Here is a 24946-nt window from a genome sequence, read left to right as displayed (position 1 = left end):
AAATAAAGATGTGTAATTTTTTTCCTTTTTAAAATGCACTTTCAAGTTTTTTCGTTTTGCTTTGTTTTTGTTTTTCGAGACAGAGTTTCTCTGTGTAGCTTTGTACCTTTCTTGGAACTCACTCTGTAATCCAGGCTGGCCTGGAACTCACAGAGATCCACCTGCCTCTGCCTCCCAAGTGCTGGGACTAAAGGCGTGCGCTACCACCGCCCGGCCACTGCATGCAAATTTTAAGAGAAGTATGTATTGATGTTACAAACTGCTCCTCAGACATTGTTGAAAACGCTACTGATTTTTGAGAACTTATGTCTTACTTTGGTGACAGGGTCTCACTGTGTAACCCAGACTGGCTTCAAACTTGAGGCAATCCTGCCTTAGCTTCCAAGTAAGTACTTCTGATCGGGTGTTGGTGCCTCTACCCACTGAGCCACCTTGCTAGCCCTCAAAACAACAACAAAAACTCTTGTTCAAGGCTACAGAGCGACTTCCAGAACAGCCAGGGCTACACAAAGAAATCCTGTCTTGAACTCCGCCCCCCATCTTAAACTGGGCTTCGTGGCACCTGCCTATAATCTCAGCATTCAGCAGATGGAAGGTAGAGACTGCAGAGTTCAAGGTCACCCCCCCCAACAGGGTTTCTCTGTGTAGCTTTGCGCCTTTCCTGGATCTCGCTCTGTAGGCCAGGCTGGCTTCGAACTCACAAAGTTCCACCTGCCTCTGCCTCCCCAGTGCTGGGATTAAAGGCGTGCGCCACCTCCTGGCCTCAAGGTCATCCTTAACTACACAAGACGCTTGACACCCTGTCTCAAAAAATAAAGGGCACCTACATGCTCACAACCATCTGTAACTCCAGTCCCAGGGGATCCAACACCCTCTTCTGATCTCTTCAGGCACCAGGTATGTAGATGGTACATGCACATACATTCAGGTAAAACACACAGTGAGTTCCAGAACAACCACAGCTACAGAGTGAGAACCTGTCTCAAGATAATAATAAGCAAATTTTAAAAAATATTTTAAAGAATGTAAAAAAGCAGAACAAGTTCTGTTTCCCCCCATCGACCAATGAAGAGTCTATGCTTATACATTCACATTTATTATTATTAACTGAGACCCATAGTTTGCACTGGGATTTGTCCACTCATCCGACCCATCGTATCATACATTCTACGGGTCTTGGTGAATTCATATTGACATTTACCACTGACACACATAGGGGGCACTCATTTCTCTGGGGCAGCGGGCAGGTGGTGAACTCTGAATCGGTGAAAAAAAAAATCACTATTAGTGTTAATAAATTCTTCCTGTTTATATTGTGAACACGCCCACTAGTGATCATTTTCCTGTAAATAGGCAAAGGCTTGTGACAGTTTCCGTAACTAGCAGTTCACTGACTCTCCCTGACTCCCCTGAGCAAAAGGACTGCCGGTCTCACAGCCAATCCCGTGCCAGCGTCAGCGGGCTAGGACACTCCATGGATACCTTGTGTTAACTACGCAGACTGCCACTGATTGCCACGGCTCCTGAAGGTAGCAGAAATTTCACTATACCAAGCCTTTGATGAACTCTAGGTGGCCCTGCGACCATTTCCACCTTAGTCACCGGGGTGACTTAGTGATTCAGTAGAGGGATTCCATCATGCTAAGAGGCAAGGGTGGGAACCGCCCAAACAAATGTCTGTGATTGGTTCAAACACTGGACTGACACCCAGGCTGTCCCGCCCACTCGGTGAGTTGACTGAGATGGGCTTATCTCTCCTTACTTGTGGAGGTCACAGGACAACTTTCGGAAGTTGATTCTCCTTTCTACCATACGGGGTTCCGGAGACTGGATTCAGGTCTTCAGGCTTGGCATCAAGTGCCCTGACCAACTAGACATCTCCGCAGACTTACAGCCAAATTTGTAATAGAAAACTAGCCTGGCGGTGGTGGCGCACGCCTTTAATCCCAGCACTCAGGAGGCAGAGCCAGGCGGATCTCTGTGAGTTTGAGGCCAGCCTGGGCTACCAAGTGAGTCCCAGGAAAGGCGCAAAGCTGCAAAGCTACACAGAGAAACCATGTCTTGAAAAGCCAAAAAAAAAAAAAAAAAAAAAAAAAAAAAAAAAAAAAAAAAAAAACTACACAGAGAAACCCTGTCTCGAAAATTATATTTTAGGCCAGGCATGGTGGCTCAAGCTTGTAATCCTAGAATTTAGGCCAGGCCAGAAGTATCTCCATGGACTACATAGCAAGTTCCAGGTGAGCATAGGCTACAGAGAAAGAGCCTTTCTCAAAACGGGAGGGAGGGAGGGAGGGAGAGAGAGAGAGAGAGAGAGAGAGAGAGAGAGAGAGAGAGAGAGAGAAGACAAGGAAGAGAAGAAAAGAAAGGAAATAAAAGGTGGAGGGAGAGAAAACTACATACATTGTGAGCATGACTATGGTATCCTTGCTTTTTTGACAGCAGCCTAGTACTCCCCTCCATGGCGTCAAGGCCGTTGGTCTTTAAGGCCTCGGCCAAGGGTTGTATCCTCCTCCGTGTGGATGTGGGGAGCAGAAGAGGCTGCCAAGAAAAACTCAGTCCCATGTAGGGAACAAATAGCTTAAACAAGGCCACACCCTATATGTTGTTGGAGAAAAAAATTAGTTATTTCCAATCTCCACCATCTAAGGGAGAGAAGGGACTTTGAAGGGAAATGGAATCTTGGAAAGCAAGGCCTTCTTTGGTTCTGCCCCTCTGGGGCCTGAACTTATTTAATGGATTTAAAGTAGCTTTGGATTGCTCCCTTCCTTAAAACCATGGCGCACACCCTGCTGCTGTTAATAATTTATCACAATTTACAAATCGTCTGTAATCCAGCCTTGTCTTCAGTTGCCTCCCTCCTCCGTCGTCGCGGGATGCTGAGGGCCAGCAGTCCCTTGCACAGAGCGTGCTGAGCCACCCCCTAGACAGCGAACCCCAAGTCCAGGTACCTGGCTACCCTACAGCTCGGCCCTCTGACTGAGGCTAGGTGGCGCTCTCCCAGGAAGCTGCCCTTGACCCACGCGGCTGTCGTCCGCAGCTGTTTCAGGCATGTGTTTGCTTCCCAGGGCTTGGCACATTTTATTACAACTGCTCATGTCCTTGCCTACCTCATTATGAATCCGCTTTTCAGATACAGGGACTTTGTCTTCATTGGTCGCCCCCCACCCCCCGCGCGCGCGCGCTCGGGGCTGAGTTGCTCCCTAATGGACTCCATTCAAAAAGCACGGTGTTAGGCAGGAGAAGGGGGCCGCTGCCACGCCCTCTCCTTACCCGGAACCTTCTCTGTCACCTCGTTTTGCCACCAGTGCTTTGTCATCACTCGGGATAAAATGGAATCAGACACAGGAAGCCTGCGTCTCTGTAACCTGATACCCTGCAACTCCAGGCCTCCTGCAGCCTCCCACCTACTCGGTAAAACGAGGGAACAGTACAAATGAAAGTCGCCAGGGGGCGCGCGTGGGCCAAGAAGACACCAAGACACCAGTGTAAAAGTCAAATTCCCATTTCGTCGCATTGCTCTGCCATTGCCTAACTTACCTTGAAATCCAAGATGTTTCCCCATAACCTAACCCTGCCGCGTCTGAACGTACCCTCCACCCTGGTGAATTTCTACTTTGCTATGTAACTAACACACTCTTCATTGGACATTACCGGTTCACCAAGGCTGGGTAGCGTAGCCCAAAATTTCTGCTGAAGTAAGCACATAACGGGACCGACTGTAGGCTTGCTGTGGAAATATAACCTCAAGGCAGGGCCCCCAGCCTCCTCACTGGCCTCCTAGCCAGAGAGCTGCCTGGAAACTCTGTAGCCCGGCCCCAGGCTTAGTAGGCCCCCAGACCTTAACACAACCGACTCCATGATGGAAGTGCCGTCCAGGCTGTAAAACTCGGCAAGCAGACAGGACCACTCGCCAAAAATAAGAACAAAGAAATAATCCACCAGAGTCCATCGTTCTAGGAAAGCCTCCAACTGGACTAACCTTGCTTTTTGGCTTCCACAGTTCTGCTTCTGGCTAACTGTTCTGGTTAACTGAAGTATGTCAACCCAGAACATGGTTTTTGCGCTTAAAGCTCACCTGAGAAAGGCTCAGGTCTACACTGGGTGTTCGGGATCCCAGTGTAGTCACTAGCCGGCTAATAAAGACCCATGTCCGATCAGTCTTCTCTGATTACACCCCCCCCCCAGCCCACCCCTCAAACCCCCCTTCGAAGACACAGAACGGCAGCTGGGCTGAGTGAGCCTTGCTCTCTCTGCCCTTCCTCCTGGTTTCTCTTTCGGGTTTGGTTGTTTGTTTGTTTTTAAGACAAGGGTCTCACTATGTGCTTTGACCAGCCTCCAGCTCACAGAGATCCACCTGCTTCTGCCTCCCAAGTCCTGGGACTAAAGACAGGCATGTACCACCACCACGACGCTAGGCCATTTTGTTTTGGAGACAGGCTGTCATGTAGCCCGGGACAGACTTGAGATCCTGATCCTCCTGCCTCTGCCTTCCAAATGCTGAGGGTTTACAAGTATGTGTAATCCTGCCTGGCTTCCTTCCTCCCGCTTCCCTCTGTATGGTGGTGCCGTTTCCCCTGCCTGGAATGCCCAGCCCTTGCTTTTTTTTTTTTTTTTTTAAGATGGGATCTTGTTATGTAGACTAGGCAGGCTTCCAACTTGCAGCAACACAACAGGCCTCCCATTTCTGTTTCTCAAGTCCTGGGACTACACCCCACTGACCCCTGCTTCTACAGCTGATCTTTCATCGACACCTCCAGGTTTCCAGAAAGACTTTCCTGGCTGGTGGAGGCCTGAGGGCAAGGCTCTGACACTCCCGGTTCTAACTCCTTGTTCCACCTCCTTTCAGTTCCACAGGGTTCAGCTTTTAATTCAGCTCTCCTCCTTCGGCTGGAGTTCAGAGATCTAGGAGCTGGAGAAATCTTCCGTCAGTTCTTCACAGCTTGCTGGGAATGTAGCTCATTGGTAGAGTACTCACCCAGCACGCATGAAATCCTGGGTTTGATCCACAGCATCGCATCAAACAGGCAAGGTGGCACCTGCCTATAATACCACGGTATCAGGGCTGGAAGACCAGAAGTTCAAAGTCACCCATGGCTACATCAAAAGAAAAAAGAAAAGAAAAAGAAAAAAAAGAAAAACAAACCAGGCAGTGGTGGTACACGCCTTTAATTCCAGCACTCCAGAGGTGGAGGCAGGGAGATCTCTATGAATTTGAGGCCAGCCTGGTCTACAAAGTGTTCCAGGACAGCCAAAAAAGGAAAGCAAAAACAACCAACCAAAAAAAATTTTTTCAGTTTCTCAGGCTAATTTAGAAGTTCTGACAGAAAACAAAAACCCTGAGGCTGTAGCCGAAGGGACTGTCACCGTCTTTCCGCGTGTCCTCTCAGCTCTGCACCTGGGCCCTTTTCCTCCTGGTGACAGGACTGATTGCTAAATATCCGTATGACAAGGGACAACACTACTCCAGGCCCCGGTGGGCTTCCAGAACGGGTCACCCTATCCCATGAAAACCAAAGCCTGCGATGCGACCATTTCATGGGACTCAGACTGCTCCCCTCAATCAACTGTGGGATGCTAACTTCTCCAGACACCCCCATTGGCCAACCCCCAAGAAGCATTCAGATCATAACCTACCAATGGCCTAATGAAGACCACTGGCTCAGACAGCCCTGGCCTATTACTTTCTTTTCCTAAAAAAATCAAAGTCCCTATCAGCCCTTTGAGACATACAGAACTTTCAGATGTGGTCACCTTGAGTAAACCTCTTTTCTCTCTCTGTCCTTCACTTTTCTTTTCTTTTCTTTCTTTCTTATTTTATTTTATTGTCTTTATTTATTATCTTTATTGTCTTTATTTCGAGACAATGTTTCTCTGTGTAGCTTTGGAGCCTTTCCTTGGAATTCACTCTGTAGACCAGGCTGGCCTCGAACTCACAGAGATCCGCCTGCCTCTGCCTCCCAAGTGCTGGGATCAAAGGCGTGCGCCACCATCGTCCAGCTATTTTATTTTATTTTTTTAAGTGAGAGCGGGAGAACGTTGACACAGGGTTTACTATGTGTTAACCAGACTGACCCTAATGTGAATCATCCTCCTGCCTCAGCTTTCCAAGTGTGGGGATCACAGACATGTAATACCCCAACCAGCTACACTCATTGTTAGTTATTTAGCTGCGTTGTGTTCTTACCCTGCAAGGAACGTCACGAAACACGACAGAATCCGCTTATAAGAATTTATTAGAGATACAGGGATAGAGAGTGCAGGCCTGTGGGAGAGACACGTGCGTGGAGAAGAGGAAGAGGAGAAGAGGGCCGGGAATATGGCGCTCCGCTTTAAAAACCGGCTGGGGGCGTGGCCAGGTCACGTCACTACTCCACGCATGTGCGTAGATCACATGGTCACGTTGCACGCTTACGTAGCCATGTAACGTCACGGATTCTGGTCACGCGGGATGCCTTGGCCGGAACTTGCTAGGCGGAGGTGTCCGGCCTGACCGGAATTGGGTAGGCGGAAGTGTCCGCCTGGTAAATGCGACCGTTGGGGGGGGGGAGGCGTGTTGTGAACCCTTCATTCCCGACTCTTTTATTTTTTAAAAAAAGAAAAAATTGTGGTTGACTGGGTACGGGGGCGACGTTTCTCTCAAAGACTGCTTCCAGCTGAATAGTGGGCGTTGGTTGGCTCTTGGGGGTGTGAGGGGTATCTTGTGAAGTCCGGGGATGATGGTGGAGGTCCTGGAATGACGTTCTGCCATCTCCTGGTTCTGTGGCTGTCCATCCGTGCTGCTGCTGGGACCTCCATTTAACAAGATACTGTTGACATAGAGAGAGCTTAGAGAGAAAGAATCGTTATTATTTTATTTTGAAGTTGGCATTTGTCTGAGGTAGATTTGGCCTGTCCAGATAGAGGCATGTGACATTTACCTGAGGTAGATCTGGTCTTAGTACCCTGCTTAATTTCTATCTGAGACAAGTCTCATTAGAAGTAGTTCATTTAAGGCACCTGTTTTCCTTAGGCAAGCCTTGCTGGAGGTAGTTTATTTAAGGCACCTGTTTCCCTTATTAGGTTAACACTTAGGAAACACTGGTGATCAGTTGCTGAGTACTGTACAATGATAGACTGTTGTATTACATTATTTCTTACCACCTGGATATTTTTGATGGTCCTTTTTGCCTCCGGCTCTGTGTGGCCCTGGTTGGGAAAGGGAGGGGTGATACCTTATTCCTCTGGAATTGGTGACAAGGCAGTGGATCCTGATGTCCTCTGGAGCTTGAGAATGAGAGGCCCCTGTTTGTTTCACTGTATATGAAGAGAGATTTTTCTGGGATGGAGGTGAGATAAAAGGTTTTAGGTGAAACAGGTGGACCCAGTGAGGAAAGCCCTCGAGTTTAGCAGCTGTGGGGGTTACAAGAATTACCTTGAAGGGTCCCTGCCACTTAGGGGAAAGAGGTAAAGGGCGCTGGCCTGGAGGAAAGAGAAGAACCTGATCCCCAATGTGTATTGGAGATGGGCAAGGATTGTCACACGGCTGAGGCAGTGAACAGTCCGCATAGCTTCATAGAATAGACCTTAGGTGACATAAAAGAGGAGTTAACAGTCTATCTGGAACAGTTGGAGGCTTGGAAAAAAGACCTGGTGTTAGAACTGGTCTGAGGAGATATTTAACTTTTCCTGCTGCATGGCCATTATATGGCCTGAGACACTGATCCTCCTTTTGCTGTGAGAAGTCCACGCTCCCTCCAAATAGCAGCGTGGGACAGGAGGATATGAAAAGCATATTTGGAGTCTGTAGAGTTAGTGGCTAGGAGAAGAAGTAAGAGAGCTGCTGGCGTGTCTGGGAGGAGGCAAATGTGTGGAGTGAAAGAAATGGACGCCCCTACCTTAGCTAGGAGATCCCTCCCCATTAAAGGTACAGGGCAGCTTGGCACCACTAAGAATGTGTGAGAGGGATGCCTCTGAAAATACAATTAAATGGCGGTGTCTGCTGAGGTAGATAAGGCTGTCCCCTGTACCCGACAATAAAGGAGAGGTGGCATCCCAAGACTCCCAGGACTGAGTCAATGGCTCTGGTGTCCAGAAGGAAAGAAACGGATCGCTTCCCTGCTGCGTTCTGGGTTCCCTGTCATGTCTGTAGCCAAGCCTAGGTCTGTTGGAGGTCTTAGCTTGATGTACCCATGCATCTTGGTGCCTGGGGGCAGTCAGCTGACTCTGTCTTTCTAGGCGGCACTTTTAACAAGGCTGTTGATGGCCTAGCAGAGCATTCGGTAGCCCGTGGCCTTTTCCTCATTTAAAACAGGGACCCAACAGCTTTTGGAAGTCAGCGAATGCCAGCACTTGGCAATTTTGTTTTCGGGCTTTTATCTCTTCCCTGGCACACCTTAAATGCCACAAGTGACTCTTTTGCCTGTGGGTCAGGAGCCTTGCTCTCCAGATACTTAAGTTTTAGTCAGGTAGGTTTGGGGAACAAGAGACAGATTCGTCCTTATCCTGAATTATTTACTGGTTTTAGGCAGCCTTACGGAGGCCTGTCAGGAGACAGGTAATAAACCTATCTCTGGCTAGACAGCCAGAGTGGCTCCCGGTCAGGAACCGCTTCGGCTCCTGGGGGGTGTGAAAGGTTAGTTTGATGAATTTCGTCTGCGTGAATCCTAGCCTGCTTCCCATACCCGCCTGAGCTCCTCAGAAGGTCATGAAAGGTGAGACTATAAGATTGAGTTATATATTGAAACTGTTTAATAAAGGAAGCAGAATTAGACATATAAGAACCCAGCTTACTTTTTATCTGAGAGAGTGGATGGAACATGAATTTTAATTATTGGTTCCTTAGCAAGATCTAGAGTCAGAAATTCCGGAGTCAGAGAATCCTCTGGTTTACGTATAGCTAGGAGCATATGAGCAGGAGAGAAGGAAACGAGAAGAGACAGTTTAGCGTTGAGAGAGAAGAAAGCAACTCTTTCCATTTGCCTGAACGCCGACAGTGATTGGATAGCTCCCGTGAAATATCGGGATCCAAGGAGCCGCTTAGTGGCCCTTTGTTATTTTTTTTAAAGCATACTTTGGCCATCTTTTTTTTTTTTTTTTTTTTTTTTTTTTTTAACATAAACGAGTTAGCTTAGAAATCTTTATGTGAGGCATTAAACTGAGAGGTTTTAAAGCTTCAACAAGACAGCCCAACGGAGAGGAAGGAGTAACAGGGTTGGAAGCCTTGTTTCCCATGTCTGCAGCGGAGGCAGAAAAATAAAAAATAAACGTGATCCGGAGCCAAGGCCCCAGGCGTCCCCAAGGCCAAGGGCGGATACCGGGCACAGGCTGCTCCTTGACTCGTCAGCCACAGAAGCAGGGGCCCCCTCCACGGTGAGGAAAGGATTCCCCGGGAATCCAGACAGCGTTTGCCCCTTCGTCAAGGAGATGAACGTGCCGGCCTCACGTGGCTCCCAGGACGCACCAACGGTGGTGGCCCTAACAATAATAAAAAATAAACGTGATCCGGAGCCAAGGCCCCAGGCGTCCCCAAGGCCAAGGGCGGATACCGGGCGCAGGCTGCTCCTTGACTCGTCAGCCACAGAAGCAGGGGCCCCCTCCACGGTGAGGAAAGGATTCCCCGGGAATCCAGACAGCGTTTACCCCTTCGTCAAGGAGATGGACGTGCCGACCTCACGTGGCTCCCAGAACGCACCAACGGTGGTGGCCCTAACTCGAGAAATATCTCAGGCTGCAGATGTGGGAGACGGCTAGAAAAGTTAGGCCTGCGATAGGGGCCGACCGTAGCCAATGAAGACCGTGGTCGGGGGTTCCCCCGGTCTCAAGAACACGTGTGAGGCGCCGGACAATCAACGGTCGTTCTCACAGATTCAGGAAACCGTTTACGCTGGCCGAAAATGGGGGAACTCACCAATCGAAGAAAGCGGTGTTGGATGCAATTTGGATGCGATTCAGGCGAATGGAGAGCGGTCTGTTGCGTACAGAGCAGATTCCCCGGTTCGCGGGTTTCCAGGCGCAAAGCACCCGGGAGCGCCCGCTCGGTTTCGGCACCAAAATGTTAGTTATTTAGCTGCGTTGTGTTCTTACCCTGCAAGGAACGTCACGAAACACGACAGAATCCGCTTATAAGAATTTATTAGAGATACAGGGATAGAGAGTGCAGGCCTGTGGGAGAGACACGTGCGTGGAGAAGAGGAAGAGGAGAAGAGGGCCGGGAATATGGCGCTCCGCTTTAAAAACCGGCTGGGGGCGTGGCCAGGTCACGTCACTACTCCACGCATGTGCGTAGATCACATGGTCACGTTGCACGCTTACGTAGCCATGTAACGTCACGGATTCTGGTCACGCGGGATGCCTTGGCCGGAACTTGCTAGGCGGAGGTGTCCGGCCTGACCGGAATTGGGTAGGCGGAAGTGTCCGCCTGGTAAATGCGACCGTTGGGGGGGGGGGAGGCGTGTTGTGAACCCTTCACTCATCACTTTAGTTGGTATATTGAAATAATGCGTCTACTCTGTAGGTATTCCCAGAGTAGGACTTTTGCCAGAAAACTCTAGTAATATACTTAGCACCACTGAAATATTCACTTTTAAATGGTTAGATAACTTTGTATTGTGTGCATTTTTTTTTTTTTTGAGACAGGGTCTCAGCATTCCAAGCTGACTTCAGATTGACCTTATCAGATGATCTTGAACTTCCTGCTCCTCTTGTGTCTACCTTCTAAGTGCACTTTAACACAACTTTAAAAAATCATTCTATCAGTCATAAGCTATGTTAATTTAGGTCATGTAACTCTTGTTTGAGACAAGGTCTTGAATTTTGCCCAGGCTAGCCTCAACCCCCCACCTCAGCCTCCCCAGTACCGGAAAAGCATATGCTACCCTGAGCATAGTTTCCTCTGAAAGCTTCCCCGGGGCCAGGTTTCTCTGTGTAGTCCTGGCTGTTCTGGAACTCAATTTGTAGACCAGGATGGCCTGGAACTCAGAGATACCCTGCCTCTGCCTCCAGAATGGTGGGATTAAAGGCGTGGGTCACCACCGCACCGCTAAAAGGGTTTGTTTGTTTGTTTGTTTGTTTGTTTTTAAGTTAAGGTCTCGCCATAGAAGTCCAGGCTGGCTTTGAACTCAGGATCCTCTTTTAAAAAAAAAAAAAATTAAGAACATTTTTTAATTCATTTTACATACCAACCTCTTATCTCCATTTCCTAAATGCTGGGACTACAGGCCTGTTCAAGCGAGCTAGAGGGCGAGCAGGCAGCCACCTTTTGTCATTTTCTGCTGTTAACGACCAAGATAAACATGGGTCACCACAGCGCCCCAAAGTGAAAAGTCCCAAGCTGTCAAGTCTTATGTAAATAGGGGTAGCGCAGCTTCTTCCCTTCCTCAGAGTCCTGTCTTCTCTCCTCGCTTGAGGTTAGCGGCTATAAATAGGTAGGAAGCTGTTCTCAGGGCCCCCGGTCCCCTCACTGCTGGAGCTCTCAAACTGCTGGAGAGTCGGAGACCTCACTGCGTCCAGCTGGACAGGCGCACGCAGGGGAAGCGGCACCTTCTGAGCCAGTTTGGAGCCAAATCCCGTGATCTCTACATTTGGAGTCCCTTGATGGCCCAAGCCATCAGGGTAAGTAGTCTGGAAAGGCTGCAGGTCGACCTTGACTGGCTCCTTGCTTCTCAAGTCTGCTACCTTAAGATCCCAGCCCCATCCCGTCCCTTTCTGGAAGCTGGCTGAAAGCGGGTGTGTACCCATGTCCTTCCGAGAACACAGTGGCCAGTAGACCCAGAACGTGATGTGTCCCGATTTCCCATAAGCTCCCCAACAGTGGACCAGCTGGTCTTTGCCTCCGGGACAATGCAAAGTCAAACTTAAGCAGCAGCCCTCTGGGGACATTCCTCCCCCTGGGTGGTGGTATTTGGGAGAGCGGATATGAAACTCCCTGAGGGGTTAGGTATAAACTCTCAGCATCCGGCCTGGGGCCCGGTATCCTTTTTTCTCCAGAACTATGCTAGGGACAGGGAAGTGGGATGAGGGTGTGAGCCCAGAGGCTACGGATCTAGGACTCGACTAGGACAGGACTTGGGCCGCGCGGAGCTGCCGAGCGCCCGCCGCCGGGACCCGGGTGCCTGGGCAGAATCCCGCCCGCGGGGTCCCACTCGGCCCTGGACCCCAGGGCACAGCCACACCGCAGCACCATTCTCCCCCGGGATCTGCCCCCGCCCTTCGCAGAGGGGTGACCGGACCGACTGAATCACCGGGCGCGCTGGGAAAGACTCGGAGACCGGATTCGGGGTTTCCGGAGAATCCCATAGTCCCCCTCCCACCTCGACCGAGCCGCCTGAGCATTTTTGGTAATGTTTGGGTTGGTGAGCACGGCCGGATGCCCCGCCTCCCGCTCCGCATCCCCCCTGGGCAGGACCTCGGAGCCCGGGGCTGCAGCAGCGCCTTCCCGCCTCGGCTCCTTCTGTGAGAGGAGAGACCCTAGGTTCTGCGAAGCAGCAGGCAGGTGGACTGCCCGAGGACAGACCCCTAGGGTCAGAGGTGACCAGAGGGCCAGACTGTGGTCTAAGTATTCACAAGGGCTGGGAGCAAGGATGGAAGGGCCATGACCTCTGTCAACAAACCCCAGCCACTACCGCCTTGTTGGTTTTAAGGGTTCCTATAGTCTCTAGGAAGTCCCCTGATTCGTTCACATTTACTCCCCACCCCCCGCAACACTACCGCAAGGAAGGGGCCAAGAGAAGAGGCCGAAGCTCCCAGGGGAGTCCTGGAATGTTGGGATCCTGGGAACGGACCCAGCAGTCCATGGGAAAGCCAGGCGGTGGGAATCCCACCATCCAGCCCCCTCCCCAGGATGAACCACCGGATGCTTCAGACCCCAGCTCCCCAACAGCGGGGTTTGGGCCTGTGGAAGTCCCCACCCTAGCCTAAGTCCGGCGCAACCCTAAGGTTCAGTAGGGCAGCTGTGACGCCGACGCCCCTCCTCCACCCTGCTCCAACATAATCCTCCCCTTTGTGTCTCCCCCTCCCCCCTCCCGTGCCTCCCCTTTCTCCGACCCCTGCACAATAGAGCCTTTTGCCGCCTCCAGGGTGGAGATGAACTCACGGTTTTTCCAAGTTTAAAAATAGCTCCTCCCATCCCCCCCCCGAAAGTCACCATCTCCTCCCATGTTGCTGTTGGTGTGCACCCCAAAACAGCCTGCACCTCCTTCCTCCCGCCCTGGGTCAGGTGCGGAGGACATGAGTGAGACTTCGTGTCCGGTCAGAGTAAAGACGGCTTCCCTCCATTCAATTTCTTCCCCCACATCTTCCACCCACCCCCCAGCATCCGGTTTCCTGGCTTGATGATGTCCTCAACAGCAGTTGGACCCCCACCATCCACCCACCCTGATTTTCCCTCAGCACAGTGTCCTCCCAGAGCAGATCCCCCTATTCTGCAAAGTCTCCTGCTACCCCTCCTGGATCCTGTTTTCTGGCCAGGCTGGGGGGGGGGGGGTTCCCCAGCCTCTACAGATGCCAAGATTGCTGCCTACCCCCAATCTCCTCATCACAGCTGTAAGCATGTCTTTATCCATTTCCTTCCTCGGCCCAGCCCACCCTTCCCAGCAAGGAGGTGGGGCATCCTTGTCTTTTTACCTCCAACTCGACTCTTCCCCACTTGAATAAGGAATGGAAAACCCCAACTACATGGGGAGTCTGTAGCTGACAGGACATAGGATGGGGACCACTCCCCACCCAGCCTCAGTGTACCGCCTCTCACCTTCCTCTTCTGTTCTCATCTGGTTTCACTCCCTGATGAGCTGGTCTCTGGTGTCTTAGACGAGCTGAAGGCCCTACATCCACCCACACTGAGCTCTCCGCTCTCCCTTCTCATTCATAGCTCTCCGGGGTCCTGACCCGTCTTTGGTTTGGAATTTCAAAATGCCCCCTTCACAAAAACCATCCCTAAACTGTGTGTCCCTGATTTTCCCTGCCAGCCCGAGGCTCTGGGCAGCTGCTGCTACTACCTCTTCTTCTTCTTTCATTTTAAAAAGAATTACTATTCTTTTTCTTTTTTAATCTTAAAAAAAAAATGTCTTATTTGGCTCTTTTTTGATAAAACCCAGTACTTGTAAGGCAAGATAAGTGTTAAGTAAATGTCTTGTGGGGTGGAGGTGGGGTGTGCTCTCCCAATGTTGTCCAAACCACTCTTGAACTCAGGCTCGGAGTCTGGGAGTAGCTGACTGCAGCTCGGGTATCCACCGGTCAGCCAATGCTGTCTACCTGGCACGTAAATGTTTCGGTTTCGGGGTCTTGTACTTTTTGTTTTCCCAATAAGCTAACAGCTGCTGGCATCCATGTCACCAGAAAGATCAAGTTCTCAGAACCTGCCCAACTTCAGACAGAGGTCATCCTTTGTGACCCCAGAGTCCAGAGCAAGTATGAGAAAGGGGTTTGTGCACTGGACACGGAGTGAGCGTGAAGGTGTTGGCACACTAGGCATTGCCACCGTCCCAATAACCCAGGGGAGATTCCACCAGAGGCGTCCTGCCCTCAGGTTAGTGCAGAATCCAGGGAAGGGATGCCTGCCCCCCACAGTCAGAGCTCTTCTTTGCAAATGTTAAGACACCGGTGGGTGTCTTCAAACCCCTCACAGGAAATGAGACACAGAAACTGGGCCACTCATCTCTCAGAACCTGTTACTGCATGGTCTGGCCACAGGGGCCAGGTTTCTTAAAGTACAGTATGTTTGTTTGATTTGGTATGTCCACCCGGGAGGGACGGGATGTCACCCTGGGCTCTAATCCTATTTCCCTTTCACTGCAGAAATGACTCCTTCAATCTCCACCTGGCATCAATCGAAGAGGAAGAATTCAGAATTGACTGTCCTTGGTGGTTAGCTGGCTTTGTTTCCAGGCTGCCAGAAAAGAGAATGATAAGTTAATGATGTTAAATGAAGAAACAGCGTGTGTGTGTGTGCGTGTGGTGCAGCACTTAGCCTGCCTCGTCAAACAACATCCTTTAGCCATTTCTGCAGAGAAACATGTTTATCTTCCTATTTTGCTCTGAGCCAGGGGCAGGGGTCCATCACTTCACTCTGGAGGGTAGAGGAGGCAGGACCCTCTTCCTCTCTCCCCTCAAGAGCCTAAGCCAGCAGCCTGGCAGGCTTGGCATGGCTCTGGCTGGAGACTAATGGACAGGGGGGAGGGGTCAATGAGACTCTGAAAGATGAGGTTGATGTGGTTTGCCCGTCATCTGAGTCATCAGAAGGCAACTCAGAGCATTCTCTCAAGTCACCTGGCCATTTCTGGTGTTTGCCGCCTCACCCTCCTCGAAGGCTGCTGCCCGCAGGGTCACAGACCACTACCCTAAACCCAGACCCCTCCGACTCCCTGGTGAGAGTCCCAGCAGGTGTGGAAACCTTTCCTGAAGCTATGGTGCTGGGGTCTTTTTGTGTCTTAGTTTGAGAGTTCAGAAGACTCAGGGAGAACTTGGGGTTTGGACAGGGGAGGGTCCCTAGCTAGCCTCATGCTGTGTAGGAGACTGTTATCAGGGATCGGCAGCTGATCCCTATCTGACTCCTCCAGCCGCCGAGCCACGACCAGACCAGCCGTGTGAGAGAGCCGAGGGCTGGGTCCAGCAGTAGGCAGGGACAGCTTTCAAGCATTAGGAGGAACAATAGGTTTCTGGGAGAAAGCTACGACTTCCACCTCTATTAATGCTTCTGGGGGCAAGCTAGGGAAGTCCACATCCATTTCCTTTCCTCATTCAGGTGAGGGGAAAGTGAGCTGGAGACCAGGCAGGTAGGCATGAAGAGAGTTGGAACAGAATTATCTGGGCCTGGATGTGGACCGTGGGCTTGTGACTTCAGCCCCCTTCCTCCCTTCTCGAGTGTAAGAGGGTCTTGCAGAAACTTGAATATGAAAGAACAACTTAAAAGGCACGGTTTCCAACTCCCCTGCCCCCCCTGACGGCACCTCTAGGTCTGTGGGAGCTGGCACAGTTCTTCCTCCAGGGCTGCCAGGACAGCGGAGACTCGGGAGCTGTGCCAAGCCGGCAGCCGCCGCAGTGAAGCGGTGTTCTAAAAGGCGACCAGGGCCAGCTCCATGCCTCCAAAGCAGGGCGGAGGAGCCTGACCGGGAGGCCCCCATCGGGGACACCGCTCTCCTGTTCCTCTGCCAGAGGGTCCCCGGGGCTACACCCGCTGGTAGTGGCTAAACCCGAGTGAGCGCTGCTACCGCGTCCAGGACGGCTCTAAGACGACCGGGCCGGCTTCTTCTGCCGCCTCGGCCAGTCATTTGAGCCTCAGGACACCTGTCATTGCTCCCTCAACCTTCCCAAGCCAGGAGGCTGGGAAGCGGGAGTTGGCCTCCAGGCCGGGATCGGGGCGCAGCTCCCAGCCGGCGCACCCGGGCCCGCCCCCTAGGGCGCGGGGCGGGGGCGGGGGCTGCGCGGGGCGGGGCCGGGCGGCGCCCGGGGTCCCCTCCCCCGCCCCCCTGACGTCAGCCCCCGACAGCCGCGAGCTCCTCACTTGGCTCTCTCCCTCCGTCGGGGAAGCATGGGGCTGCCCAGGCTGGTCTGCGCCTTCTTGCTCGCCGCCTGCTGCTGCTGTCGCCGCGCTATGGGTGAGTTGTGTGTGTATGTGTGTGTGTAGGGGGGTGGGGAGGGGGGCGGGGACCGACCCGGGTCCTGCAGGGCCCAGGCGTTGGGAGTTAGGGGGGATGTCTTCGACGGAGCCGGAGTGTGCCGGAAATCAGAGCTGGCAGCAAGGCAGAGGCTCTGCACCCAGGCAGGCGCTTCTAGTCTGAGTCCCCTATTCCCAGGCGCTCCGCGTGCGTGCAAGTTCTTTGCCGCGGGTTTGCAGCCTAGGTTCTAGAGTATTCTGGTAACGGACCCAGCAGCCTGGAGGCTGCAGCGGCGAGCGGGAAGGGGTGGGGCCGAGCCTCTGCAGGATTCTGGGGCCGGCCTCCCGCAGGTGCTTGCTCTGGGTCCCCGGGCAGAGAGGCGCGACTGGGGCGCATCCCCAACCCGTGCATCCCGTGCCCGCCTGTTGCTGGAAAAGACTGTTTCCCTTGCCGGAGGGGGGCGCCGACCCCTCCCCCTCCGCCTGGGCCTCACGCCAGCTTGGAGGTGAGCGAGGGAGGAGGGACGGTGGCTTCTGCTCCGGCTGGGCGTTGGCAAGGGCAGTGGCGGGTGGTGTGGGTCGCCTCGTGCCTCCCGGTTTGACGGGATCACAAGGGGACAGACGACGAGTGGATAAGTTCTACAATAGAAACAGCTTCTGTTAGGGACTAGAGTCCGATGAAGAGTGCCTGGGCACCTCGGAGCTTTTTTTTTTTTTTTTTTTTTTTTTTGAGCCATCTTTAGACGGGCGCTCCTAGGTCCGGGCTTCCCTTGCATGGCCCGCAGCGGTGTCGCGTGTTATTCTTGGCTCCTTATCCCGTCCCAGCCACTGGTCGGGCAGGGGAAGGGGAGGGCTGGGCATTACCCACTTCTCTGGCCTCTTGCCCAGTGCCAGCCTTGTCCCTGGGGTACTCCAGTCTAGTGCCTCCCAGTCTGACCTTATTTCTGGGGAAAGGGCTAAGCCAGCTAGGCAGCTGCAGCCAGCAAACCCAGCCTCACTCTGCCCTGCTCTTCTGGCTCTCAGAAACCAGATTCCAAGGTTCCTGCTCTTAGTTGAAGACCACCCTCCAGTCTGGAAGCCACACAAGCTAGGCATCCTAGTGTCCAGCCAGATTGTGTCCAGTGACATCACCTTCTCAAAGGGCTGGCAGCGTGCTGGCACCGCTGACGTCACTCCTGCCCACTCTTTGGTTCTTGACCTAACCCCTGGGGGGAGATTCTGACCCCTCTATACTTGGATGGGGTCTTCAGATTGTATTGCAATGTTCCTTGACATGCTACTTCAGGAGTATGAATGGTAGCCTCTGGCCAGAGCTGGCCCACCGTGTCTTCCGGAGGATTTGGGGGGCAGAGGGTAGAATAGTGACGTCTTCCCTGGGGAGGTGGGGACACAAAGGAGCCTGTTGTGCCCCAGCCTGGCACATGCCTTGCATTCTCATAGTCTGAGCTCACCAGGACTAGGAAGGGGCCCAGGAGCAAAGGGGCCTTCTTCTTGGCCCATAGCCCATGTTCCCCTTATCTGACTCTCCGCCAGTTTCTTTTAAGCAGTACCCAGTCACTTTATGCTCCAGTCCATATTCCACTGGGAGAGATCTGACCCAGGTTGGGGTGAGGTTATGGTGACGTTAAAGGTAGAGAGAGGACAGGGCCCTTTCCAGACCCTTAGAGTAGAACAGCTGCAGTGAGCCAGGAGAGGAGAGGGGACAGGACAGGATGGAGCAGCTGGAGCTGACAAAGCTCCTGGGCACGCTCCTCCCCTTGCCCAGGTGTGCCAGGAGAGGAAAAACAGCCTGCACCCACACCAGAACCAGTGGAGGTGGAAGTGGGCGGCACAGCCCTTCTCAAGTGTGGCCCCTCGCATTCCTCTGGCAACTTCAGCCATGTGGACTGGTTTTTGGTGAGTGCCTGGGCTTTGAAGGGTGGGCGGCAGTAAGTGGGAAGCGCTGTCCCTCTGGTGGGTAGCTCACCTCTTCGGTTCCTTGCCCTCAGATTCACAAGGAGAGGCAGATACCCATTTTCCGTGTGCGCCAGGGCCAGGGCCAGAGTGAACCCGGGGAATATGAGCACCGCCTTAGCCTCCAGGACTCAGGGGCTACTCTGGCCCTGAGTCAAGTCACTCCCCACGATGAGCGGATGTTCCTGTGTAAGAGCAAGCGGCCACGGCTCCCGGATCACTACACTGAGCTTCAAGTCTTCAGTGAGTGCCCTTTCATTCCTGCCTTCAGGGTGGTGTGGACCAGGTAAAGATGAGTCTCCATGTCTCTGTTCATTTCCCTTCTGTTGTAGAAGCTCCAGAAGAGCCGACCATCCAGGCCAATGTCGTGGGCATCCACGTGGACAGGCAAGAGCTTAGGGAGGTGAGATGCCGTAGGTCAAGTGATGGTGAACAGGGGCTAAGCTGGGGCAGAGGGAGTTGTCAGAAGCAAGGAGACTCCCATCCTGTCCTCTTTAGGTTGCTACCTGTGTGGGGAGGAATGGGTACCCCATTCCTCAAGTCATCTGGTACAAGAATGGTCGGCCCCTGCAAGAGGAGGAGAACCGTGAGTAGCCCTTTACTACTTAGGCTCTGGAGGACCACCTAGCATGTTCTTTTAGAAATTTTATTGAAACAAACAAAAGAACCATACAGGTGATGTTGAATAATTCAGACTGTAGGCTGTCAGGAGCACCGGTTGCGGTTGCAGAGGACCCAGGCCAGTTCTCAGCATCCACATGACAGCTCACAACCACCCACAAGTCCAGTTCCAGGGAATCTGATGGCTTCTTTTGACCTCCAAGGGCAGAAGGCATGCACGCAGTATACATACACTCATTCAGGCAAAATGTTAATACACATAAAAAATAGTTACAAAAATTCTGTACTTATTTACTTGTATTTTAGTATGAGTGCCTCTGAATGTATACCTGCATGCCAGAAAGGGCATCAGATCCTATTGTAGATGGTTGCTGGGACTCGAACTCAGGACCTCTCAAAGAGCAGCCAGTGCTCTTAACCCCTGGGCCATCTCTCCAGCCCCCCCCCCCCAAAAAAAAAGATTGTTTTTTTTTTTGTTGTTTTGTTTTTCCAAGACAGGGTTTCTCTGTGTAGTTTTGGTGCCTGTCCTGGATCTTGCTCTGTAGACCAGGCTGGCCTCGATCCGTCTGGCTCTGCCTCCCAAGTGCTGGGATTAAAGTCACAAAAAAGTTGTTAAAGGATAAAATTTAGGCTATAAACAAGCTAGGAATTTCTTTCTGGTCAACTCCTCCCAGAAGTGACTGTTGTTTTCTTTCATTCCTATTTCTGTGTCTATCACAAACAAATGTTTGCTACATTGTAGAGGTTTTCACGTGGTTTTGAGACAGGAACCCCTGCAACTCAGGCTGGCTTTTAAAACTGGTGATGCTCTACCCATCTCCCAAGTGCTGGGATTCTATGCATGTACCACCACTCCTGGCTCAAGGCTTACATTTTGTATGGTTTTGGTTTGGCTTGGTTTTTCAAGACAGAGTTTCTCTGTGTAACAGTCCTGGCTGTCCTGGAACTCGCTTTGTAGACCAGGCTGGCCTTAAATTCACAGAGATCTGCCTGCTTCTGCCTCCTGAGTGCTGAGATTAAAGGTGTGTGCCACCACCACCTGGCAAGGCTTGTGCTTTTTACTGTCTCAACCAGGGGTGATTTTTTGCATACATACCAGTCTGGGGGATACTTGGCAGTGTCTGGGGGCATTAGTGGGTGTCACAAACACAGAGGGTGCTATTGGCATCTGGTAGGTAGAGGTAAAAAATATAGCTCAGCATCCTAAAATGCACAAGGTGGCTCCACCACAAAGAATTAATTCTGGTCCAAAACATCAATAGTGCTGAGCCTGAAGAAGCCCTGACCTTAGTGGTAATTTGGGAACACATCCTTTTTGTAATGTTTCCAGGCCAGTCTGTTCAGATGGAGCCCATTTTGCTTCCTGTTGCCGTACTGAATATAATGCGGTTGTTACCATTCTCCTGATAGCACTTAATGTCTCAATTTTTCATCACTTTGGACTTCTGTTTTGGATTCTGAGGCTTGAACCTAAAGCCTTAGACATGCTAAGAACATGCTCTACCACGAAGCCTTTGGACTGACTCCATTTTCCTTGGTCTCTGGGGTGATCCTGGCGCACATCCTTGTGTATGCGCTCAGGTGTAAATGCCTTTGTAGGGTAGACAGCAAACAGTAAAAGTGCTGGGTGGCAGGGTTACCAGTTCGTATTTGGCCATGGGCCTCTCCCTGAGATATTTCCCCGCTGATCCCCAGGAGTGGCTTGCGGGGAGGGGGTGCTGAGGCCAAGCCTTGCTTCCCCTCCTGCCCAGGTGTTCAGATCCAGTCATCCCAGATTGTGGAGTCCAGTGGCTTGTACACCCTGCAGAGTGTTCTGAACGCACAGCTAGTCAAGGAAGACAAAGATGCCCGGTTTTACTGCGAACTCAGCTACCGGCTCCCCAGTGGGAACCGCATGAAGGAGTCTAAGGAGGTCACTGTCCCGGTCTTCTGTAAGTGTTGACTAGCTCTTCTGGTTTTTGGGGGTGGACCTGCTGGTCCCTCTGCATCAAATTCAGGGCCAGTTCTTGGGCTGAGAGCCTTCCACTTTGTCTGCACAGACCCTGCAGAAAAAGTGTGGGTGGAGGTAGAGCCCATGGGACTGCTGAAGGAAGGAGATCATGTGAAAATCCGATGTCTGACTGACGGCAACCCTCAACCCCACTTCACTATCAACAAGCAGGTTCGGAGGGCTCCGTGCTGGGTGCGTGGAGGGTGCACAAGGGGACAGGCAAAGAGGCCGACCCGGCAGCTGGAGGCATCGGCTCACCCTCGCCCTTTTGTGCTCTCCCAGAACTCCAGCACTGGGGAGATGGAGGAGGAGGCCACTGATGAAAATGGTATCCTCTTCCTGGAGCCCGCCCAGAAGCAACACAGTGGGCTCTACCAGTGTCAGAGCCTGGACCTGGAAACTATGGTCCCCCTATCAAGTGACCCCCAGGAGCTGCTAGTGAACTGTGAGGCACTCGGGTGGGTTCAGCCTGGGGCAGGAGGGAACACCTGGTGGTCCTGCCCAGGCTGACACGTTGGCTATGCCTCCAGATGTGTCTGATGTCCGAGTGAATCCAGCCGCCCCTGAAGCCCAGGAAGGCGACAGCCTCACACTGACCTGCGAGGCAGAGAGTAACCAGGACCTTGAGTTCGAGTGGCTGAGAGACAAGGTACCGGGATGGCTTTGGGACTGTGGGCAAGAGCTTGCTTCTCCTCAGATCCCCTGACCCCATGTCTCACCCCTAGACAGGCCAGCGACTGGGAAAGGGACCTGTTCTCCAGCTAAACAACTTGAAACGGGAAGCAGGGGGCCGTTACCTCTGCATGGCATCCGTTCCTAATGTTCCTGGCTTGAACCGTACACAGCTGGTCAGCGTGGGCATTTTTGGTGAGGCCCTTTGTATAGTGATCAGGTCACCAGAGTTGGGTGCTTTTGAGCTGTTGGAGGTCAAAAAAGTCAGCTGGCACCCTGGGAACTGTGGTGGGAAGTAAAAGCAGGGTATTTGGGGGCCTAATCCTCTCCTCCCCCAAGGGCCCCCGTGGATGGCATTAAAGGAGAGGAAGGTGTGGGCACACGAGAACGCAGCCCTGAACCTATCTTGTGAGGCTTCAGGACATCCTCAGCCCACCATCTCCTGGAATGTCAATGGCTCGGTGAGAAGGCTTGGTTTATCTTCCCCGTTCTCTTAATCCCTGCCTAGGCTTTGAGGCCACGGCCGGAGATCCTCCCACTCTTTGAGCTGCCCGTTTACTTCCAGGCAGCTGAATGGAACCCAGATCCACAGACAGTAGTGAGCACCCTGAATGTCCTTGTGACCCCAGAGCTGCTGGAGACAGGTGCAAAATGTACAGCCTCCAACTCCCTGGGCTCAAATTCCACCATCATCATCCTCAAGCTGGGTGAGAGCTGCCTCCCTGCAGAGGACCGCAGGGGCATGCCCAGGCGCGGGCATTAACGTGCGCTTCTGCTAACCCCCCCCCTCCCCTCTGCCTCCTAGTCACTTTAACCACCCTCACACCTGACTTCAGCCAAACCACTGGCCTCAGCACCTCCACAGTTAGTCCTCACACAAGAGCCAACAGCACCTCCACAGGTAAGCCAGGCCTGTGCCAGGGTGCCCATTCTGCCCGTCTGTCACCCTGGGCTGGATAGGGTGGGGCAGCAACAGCAGTGTGGCTGCCTGGGGCAGGGAGTGACGACAAGTGTCTTTGTCGGACAGAGAAAAAGCTGCCGCCGCCAGAGAGCAAAGGTGTGGTCATTGTGGCTGTGATCGTGTGTATCTTGGTCCTTGCTGTACTGGGCGCTACCCTCTATTTCTTCTACAAGAAGGGCAAACTGCCGTGTGGACGCTCAGGAAAACAAGAGATGTAAGCCAGGCTCATGGCCCCTACCCCCTCCCCATTTTTGGCTGCCCAGCTTGCTACCTCCTAAGGGACCTCCCCTGCCGACCTGGTGCCCACTTACCCCTTGAGAGCAGAAACTGGACCTTTTTGTACTGCCCACTGCCCAGCTTCCGTCAACCACACCTCCTTGAATCCTCCCTTCCTGAGCTGCCCCCCCCCCTGAGTCCATGAGTACCCCTCCCACGAGGCCCTCCCCTTCCCTTGGCCCCAGGTTGCCAACCTCTCACCTCCCTCCTCCCAGCACGCTGCCCCCGACTCGTAAGAGTGAATTTGTAGTTGAAGTTAAGTCAGATAAGCTCCCAGAAGAGATGGCTCTCCTACAGGGCGGCAGCGGTGACAAGAGGGCTCCAGGAGACCAGGTAGGAGGCAGCTCCTGAGGCCAGGGCCTGACCCACCCCCTCAGGAACTGGGGGAAGTGGGCTAATGGTACCTGTTGGCACACACTAACTTTCTGTCCTTCCTCCTTGGTTAGAGATGGGGAACGGGCCCATCCTGCCTTCTATTACTGACACTGGCAGGCCAAGGCAGAGTGGTGGAGGGACCCTGGAGAGAGAGAGCCAAGCCCCACCCTACCTTTTTCTAAAAGTGTAGCGTCTCTCCCACTGCAGACTCAGCTGGGGGACTTGTGTCTCTTCTTGTCCCTTCCCACTTCCGCTGGTCGCCTCAAGGCTGCTGCAGATTCACCAGCTCTGCTTCCCTCCCTCCTGGTGCTGTGAACCTGCTGGCTCTTCATGTTCTGGTTACTTCTCTCTACCCATTTTCAGGGAGAGAAATACATCGATCTGAGGCATTAGCTGACTCACCAAAGTTTCCTGCTCCCTGCTCAGTCTTCACCCCAAGCTAAAGCCTCCAGAGGGACAGCAGGGAAGACCCCTACTCAGGTCCCCTACAGACCAGGTCCAGAGAGCCAAGAGTTGGGACAAGAGCCATTTGGAGGATCTCATTTGACCAGGAGGCCTGGTTTTGGAGACCCAAGTCCTCCTTTGTGTCCACTGAGTGATGCTTATCCCAAGTGACTGGGGGCCTCAGTCTCCCAGGAGTGGGGAGGGTTGTTTTATTTTTTTTTCATTTTTCGAGACAGGGTTTCTCTGTGTAGCTTTTGGTGCCTGTCCTGGATCTCACTCTGTAGACCAGGCTGGCCTTGAACTCACAGAGATCCGCCTGGCTCTGCCTCCCGAGTGCTGGGATTAAAGGCGTGCGCCACCACCGCCCGGCTATTTTTTTTTTCCCTTTTCCCAAATGGATTTTTTTCCCTTACACAGCCAATGGTTGCAGATCCATCTCCTGCCATCAGCTGAGTGGGCTCTCTGAGCCGTGTTCTCTCCTCACAGGCTGTCTTTGTGCTAGTTGTACCATGTGATCCGGGACCTGGGCATGTGGTCACATACACTGTTCACACTGGTCCTTGAGAGAACCCCACCATCCAGAGGCAGCTGCAGCACTGCTTCTGGACTTTCCTGCCTGCTGCTCTTTCAGGGTTTTTTGGGATATTTTTCCTTTGGGCAGAAGTCATGGATTGGTGGTAATCCTTCAGACATATCCCTGAGTAAGGAAGCACTGTTCTGTTTGTTTGTGTGTTTTGGAGTGAAGACTACTTACTGAGCCCAAGCTTCCTGCATTCCCTCGGTGGAAAATGGGAGACTGAAAGATAAGAGATGGGACAGAGAGAGGAGGTCTACTGTTCATGGGGATTAAGCTTAGAGGTTTATTAGTACCAAATTTCTACATGGGAGCTTATGGGTCCAGATCTGAAGAGTCCAAGTGGGAGAATGGTACTTAGAAATGAAAACTTGGCCTGGCAAGAGCTTTTGGGGGTATGTGTGCATCTGTGAGAGTGTGTGTGTGTGTGTGTGTGTACATACATACATACATACACACATTATATATATATATATATATATGGTTTTGTCTGTAAATTTGCAAATGTTTCCT

General features: G+C 52.4%; 1 protein-coding gene across 3 annotated transcripts; it reads left to right on the top strand.

The window, feature by feature from the left end:
- Window positions 1–16463: 16463 nt before the first annotated feature.
- On the top strand, window positions 16464–24113 carry Mcam (melanoma cell adhesion molecule). 3 transcript variants are annotated; one of them, XM_028866336.2, is made up of 16 exons: window positions 16464–16568; window positions 18333–18463; window positions 18556–18763; window positions 18853–18923; window positions 19019–19106; window positions 20893–21072; window positions 21181–21302; window positions 21414–21576; window positions 21662–21780; window positions 21857–21998; window positions 22143–22264; window positions 22369–22510; window positions 22609–22704; window positions 22831–22978; window positions 23256–23373; window positions 23779–24113. In XM_028866336.2, the coding sequence occupies exons 1-16, from the start codon at window positions 16502–16504 to the stop codon at window positions 23806–23808; spliced, it is 1947 nt and encodes a 648-aa protein (XP_028722169.1). In that variant the 5' UTR covers window positions 16464–16501; the 3' UTR covers window positions 23809–24113. The 3 variants fall into 3 exon arrangements, with proteins under 3 accessions (XP_028722169.1, XP_028722167.1, XP_028722170.1); XM_028866334.2 differs by having other exon boundaries at window positions 23226–23373; XM_028866337.2 differs by lacking the exon at window positions 23256–23373.
- Window positions 24114–24946: the final 833 nt, after the last annotated feature.

Source organism: Peromyscus leucopus, chromosome 7 (assembly GCF_004664715.2).
Source record: "Peromyscus leucopus breed LL Stock chromosome 7, UCI_PerLeu_2.1, whole genome shotgun sequence".
In the NCBI taxonomy this organism is placed as follows: Eukaryota; Metazoa; Chordata; class Mammalia; order Rodentia; family Cricetidae; genus Peromyscus; species Peromyscus leucopus.
Note: the sequence above shows the minus strand (reverse complement) of the source record. Positions and strands in the feature narration are given on the sequence as shown.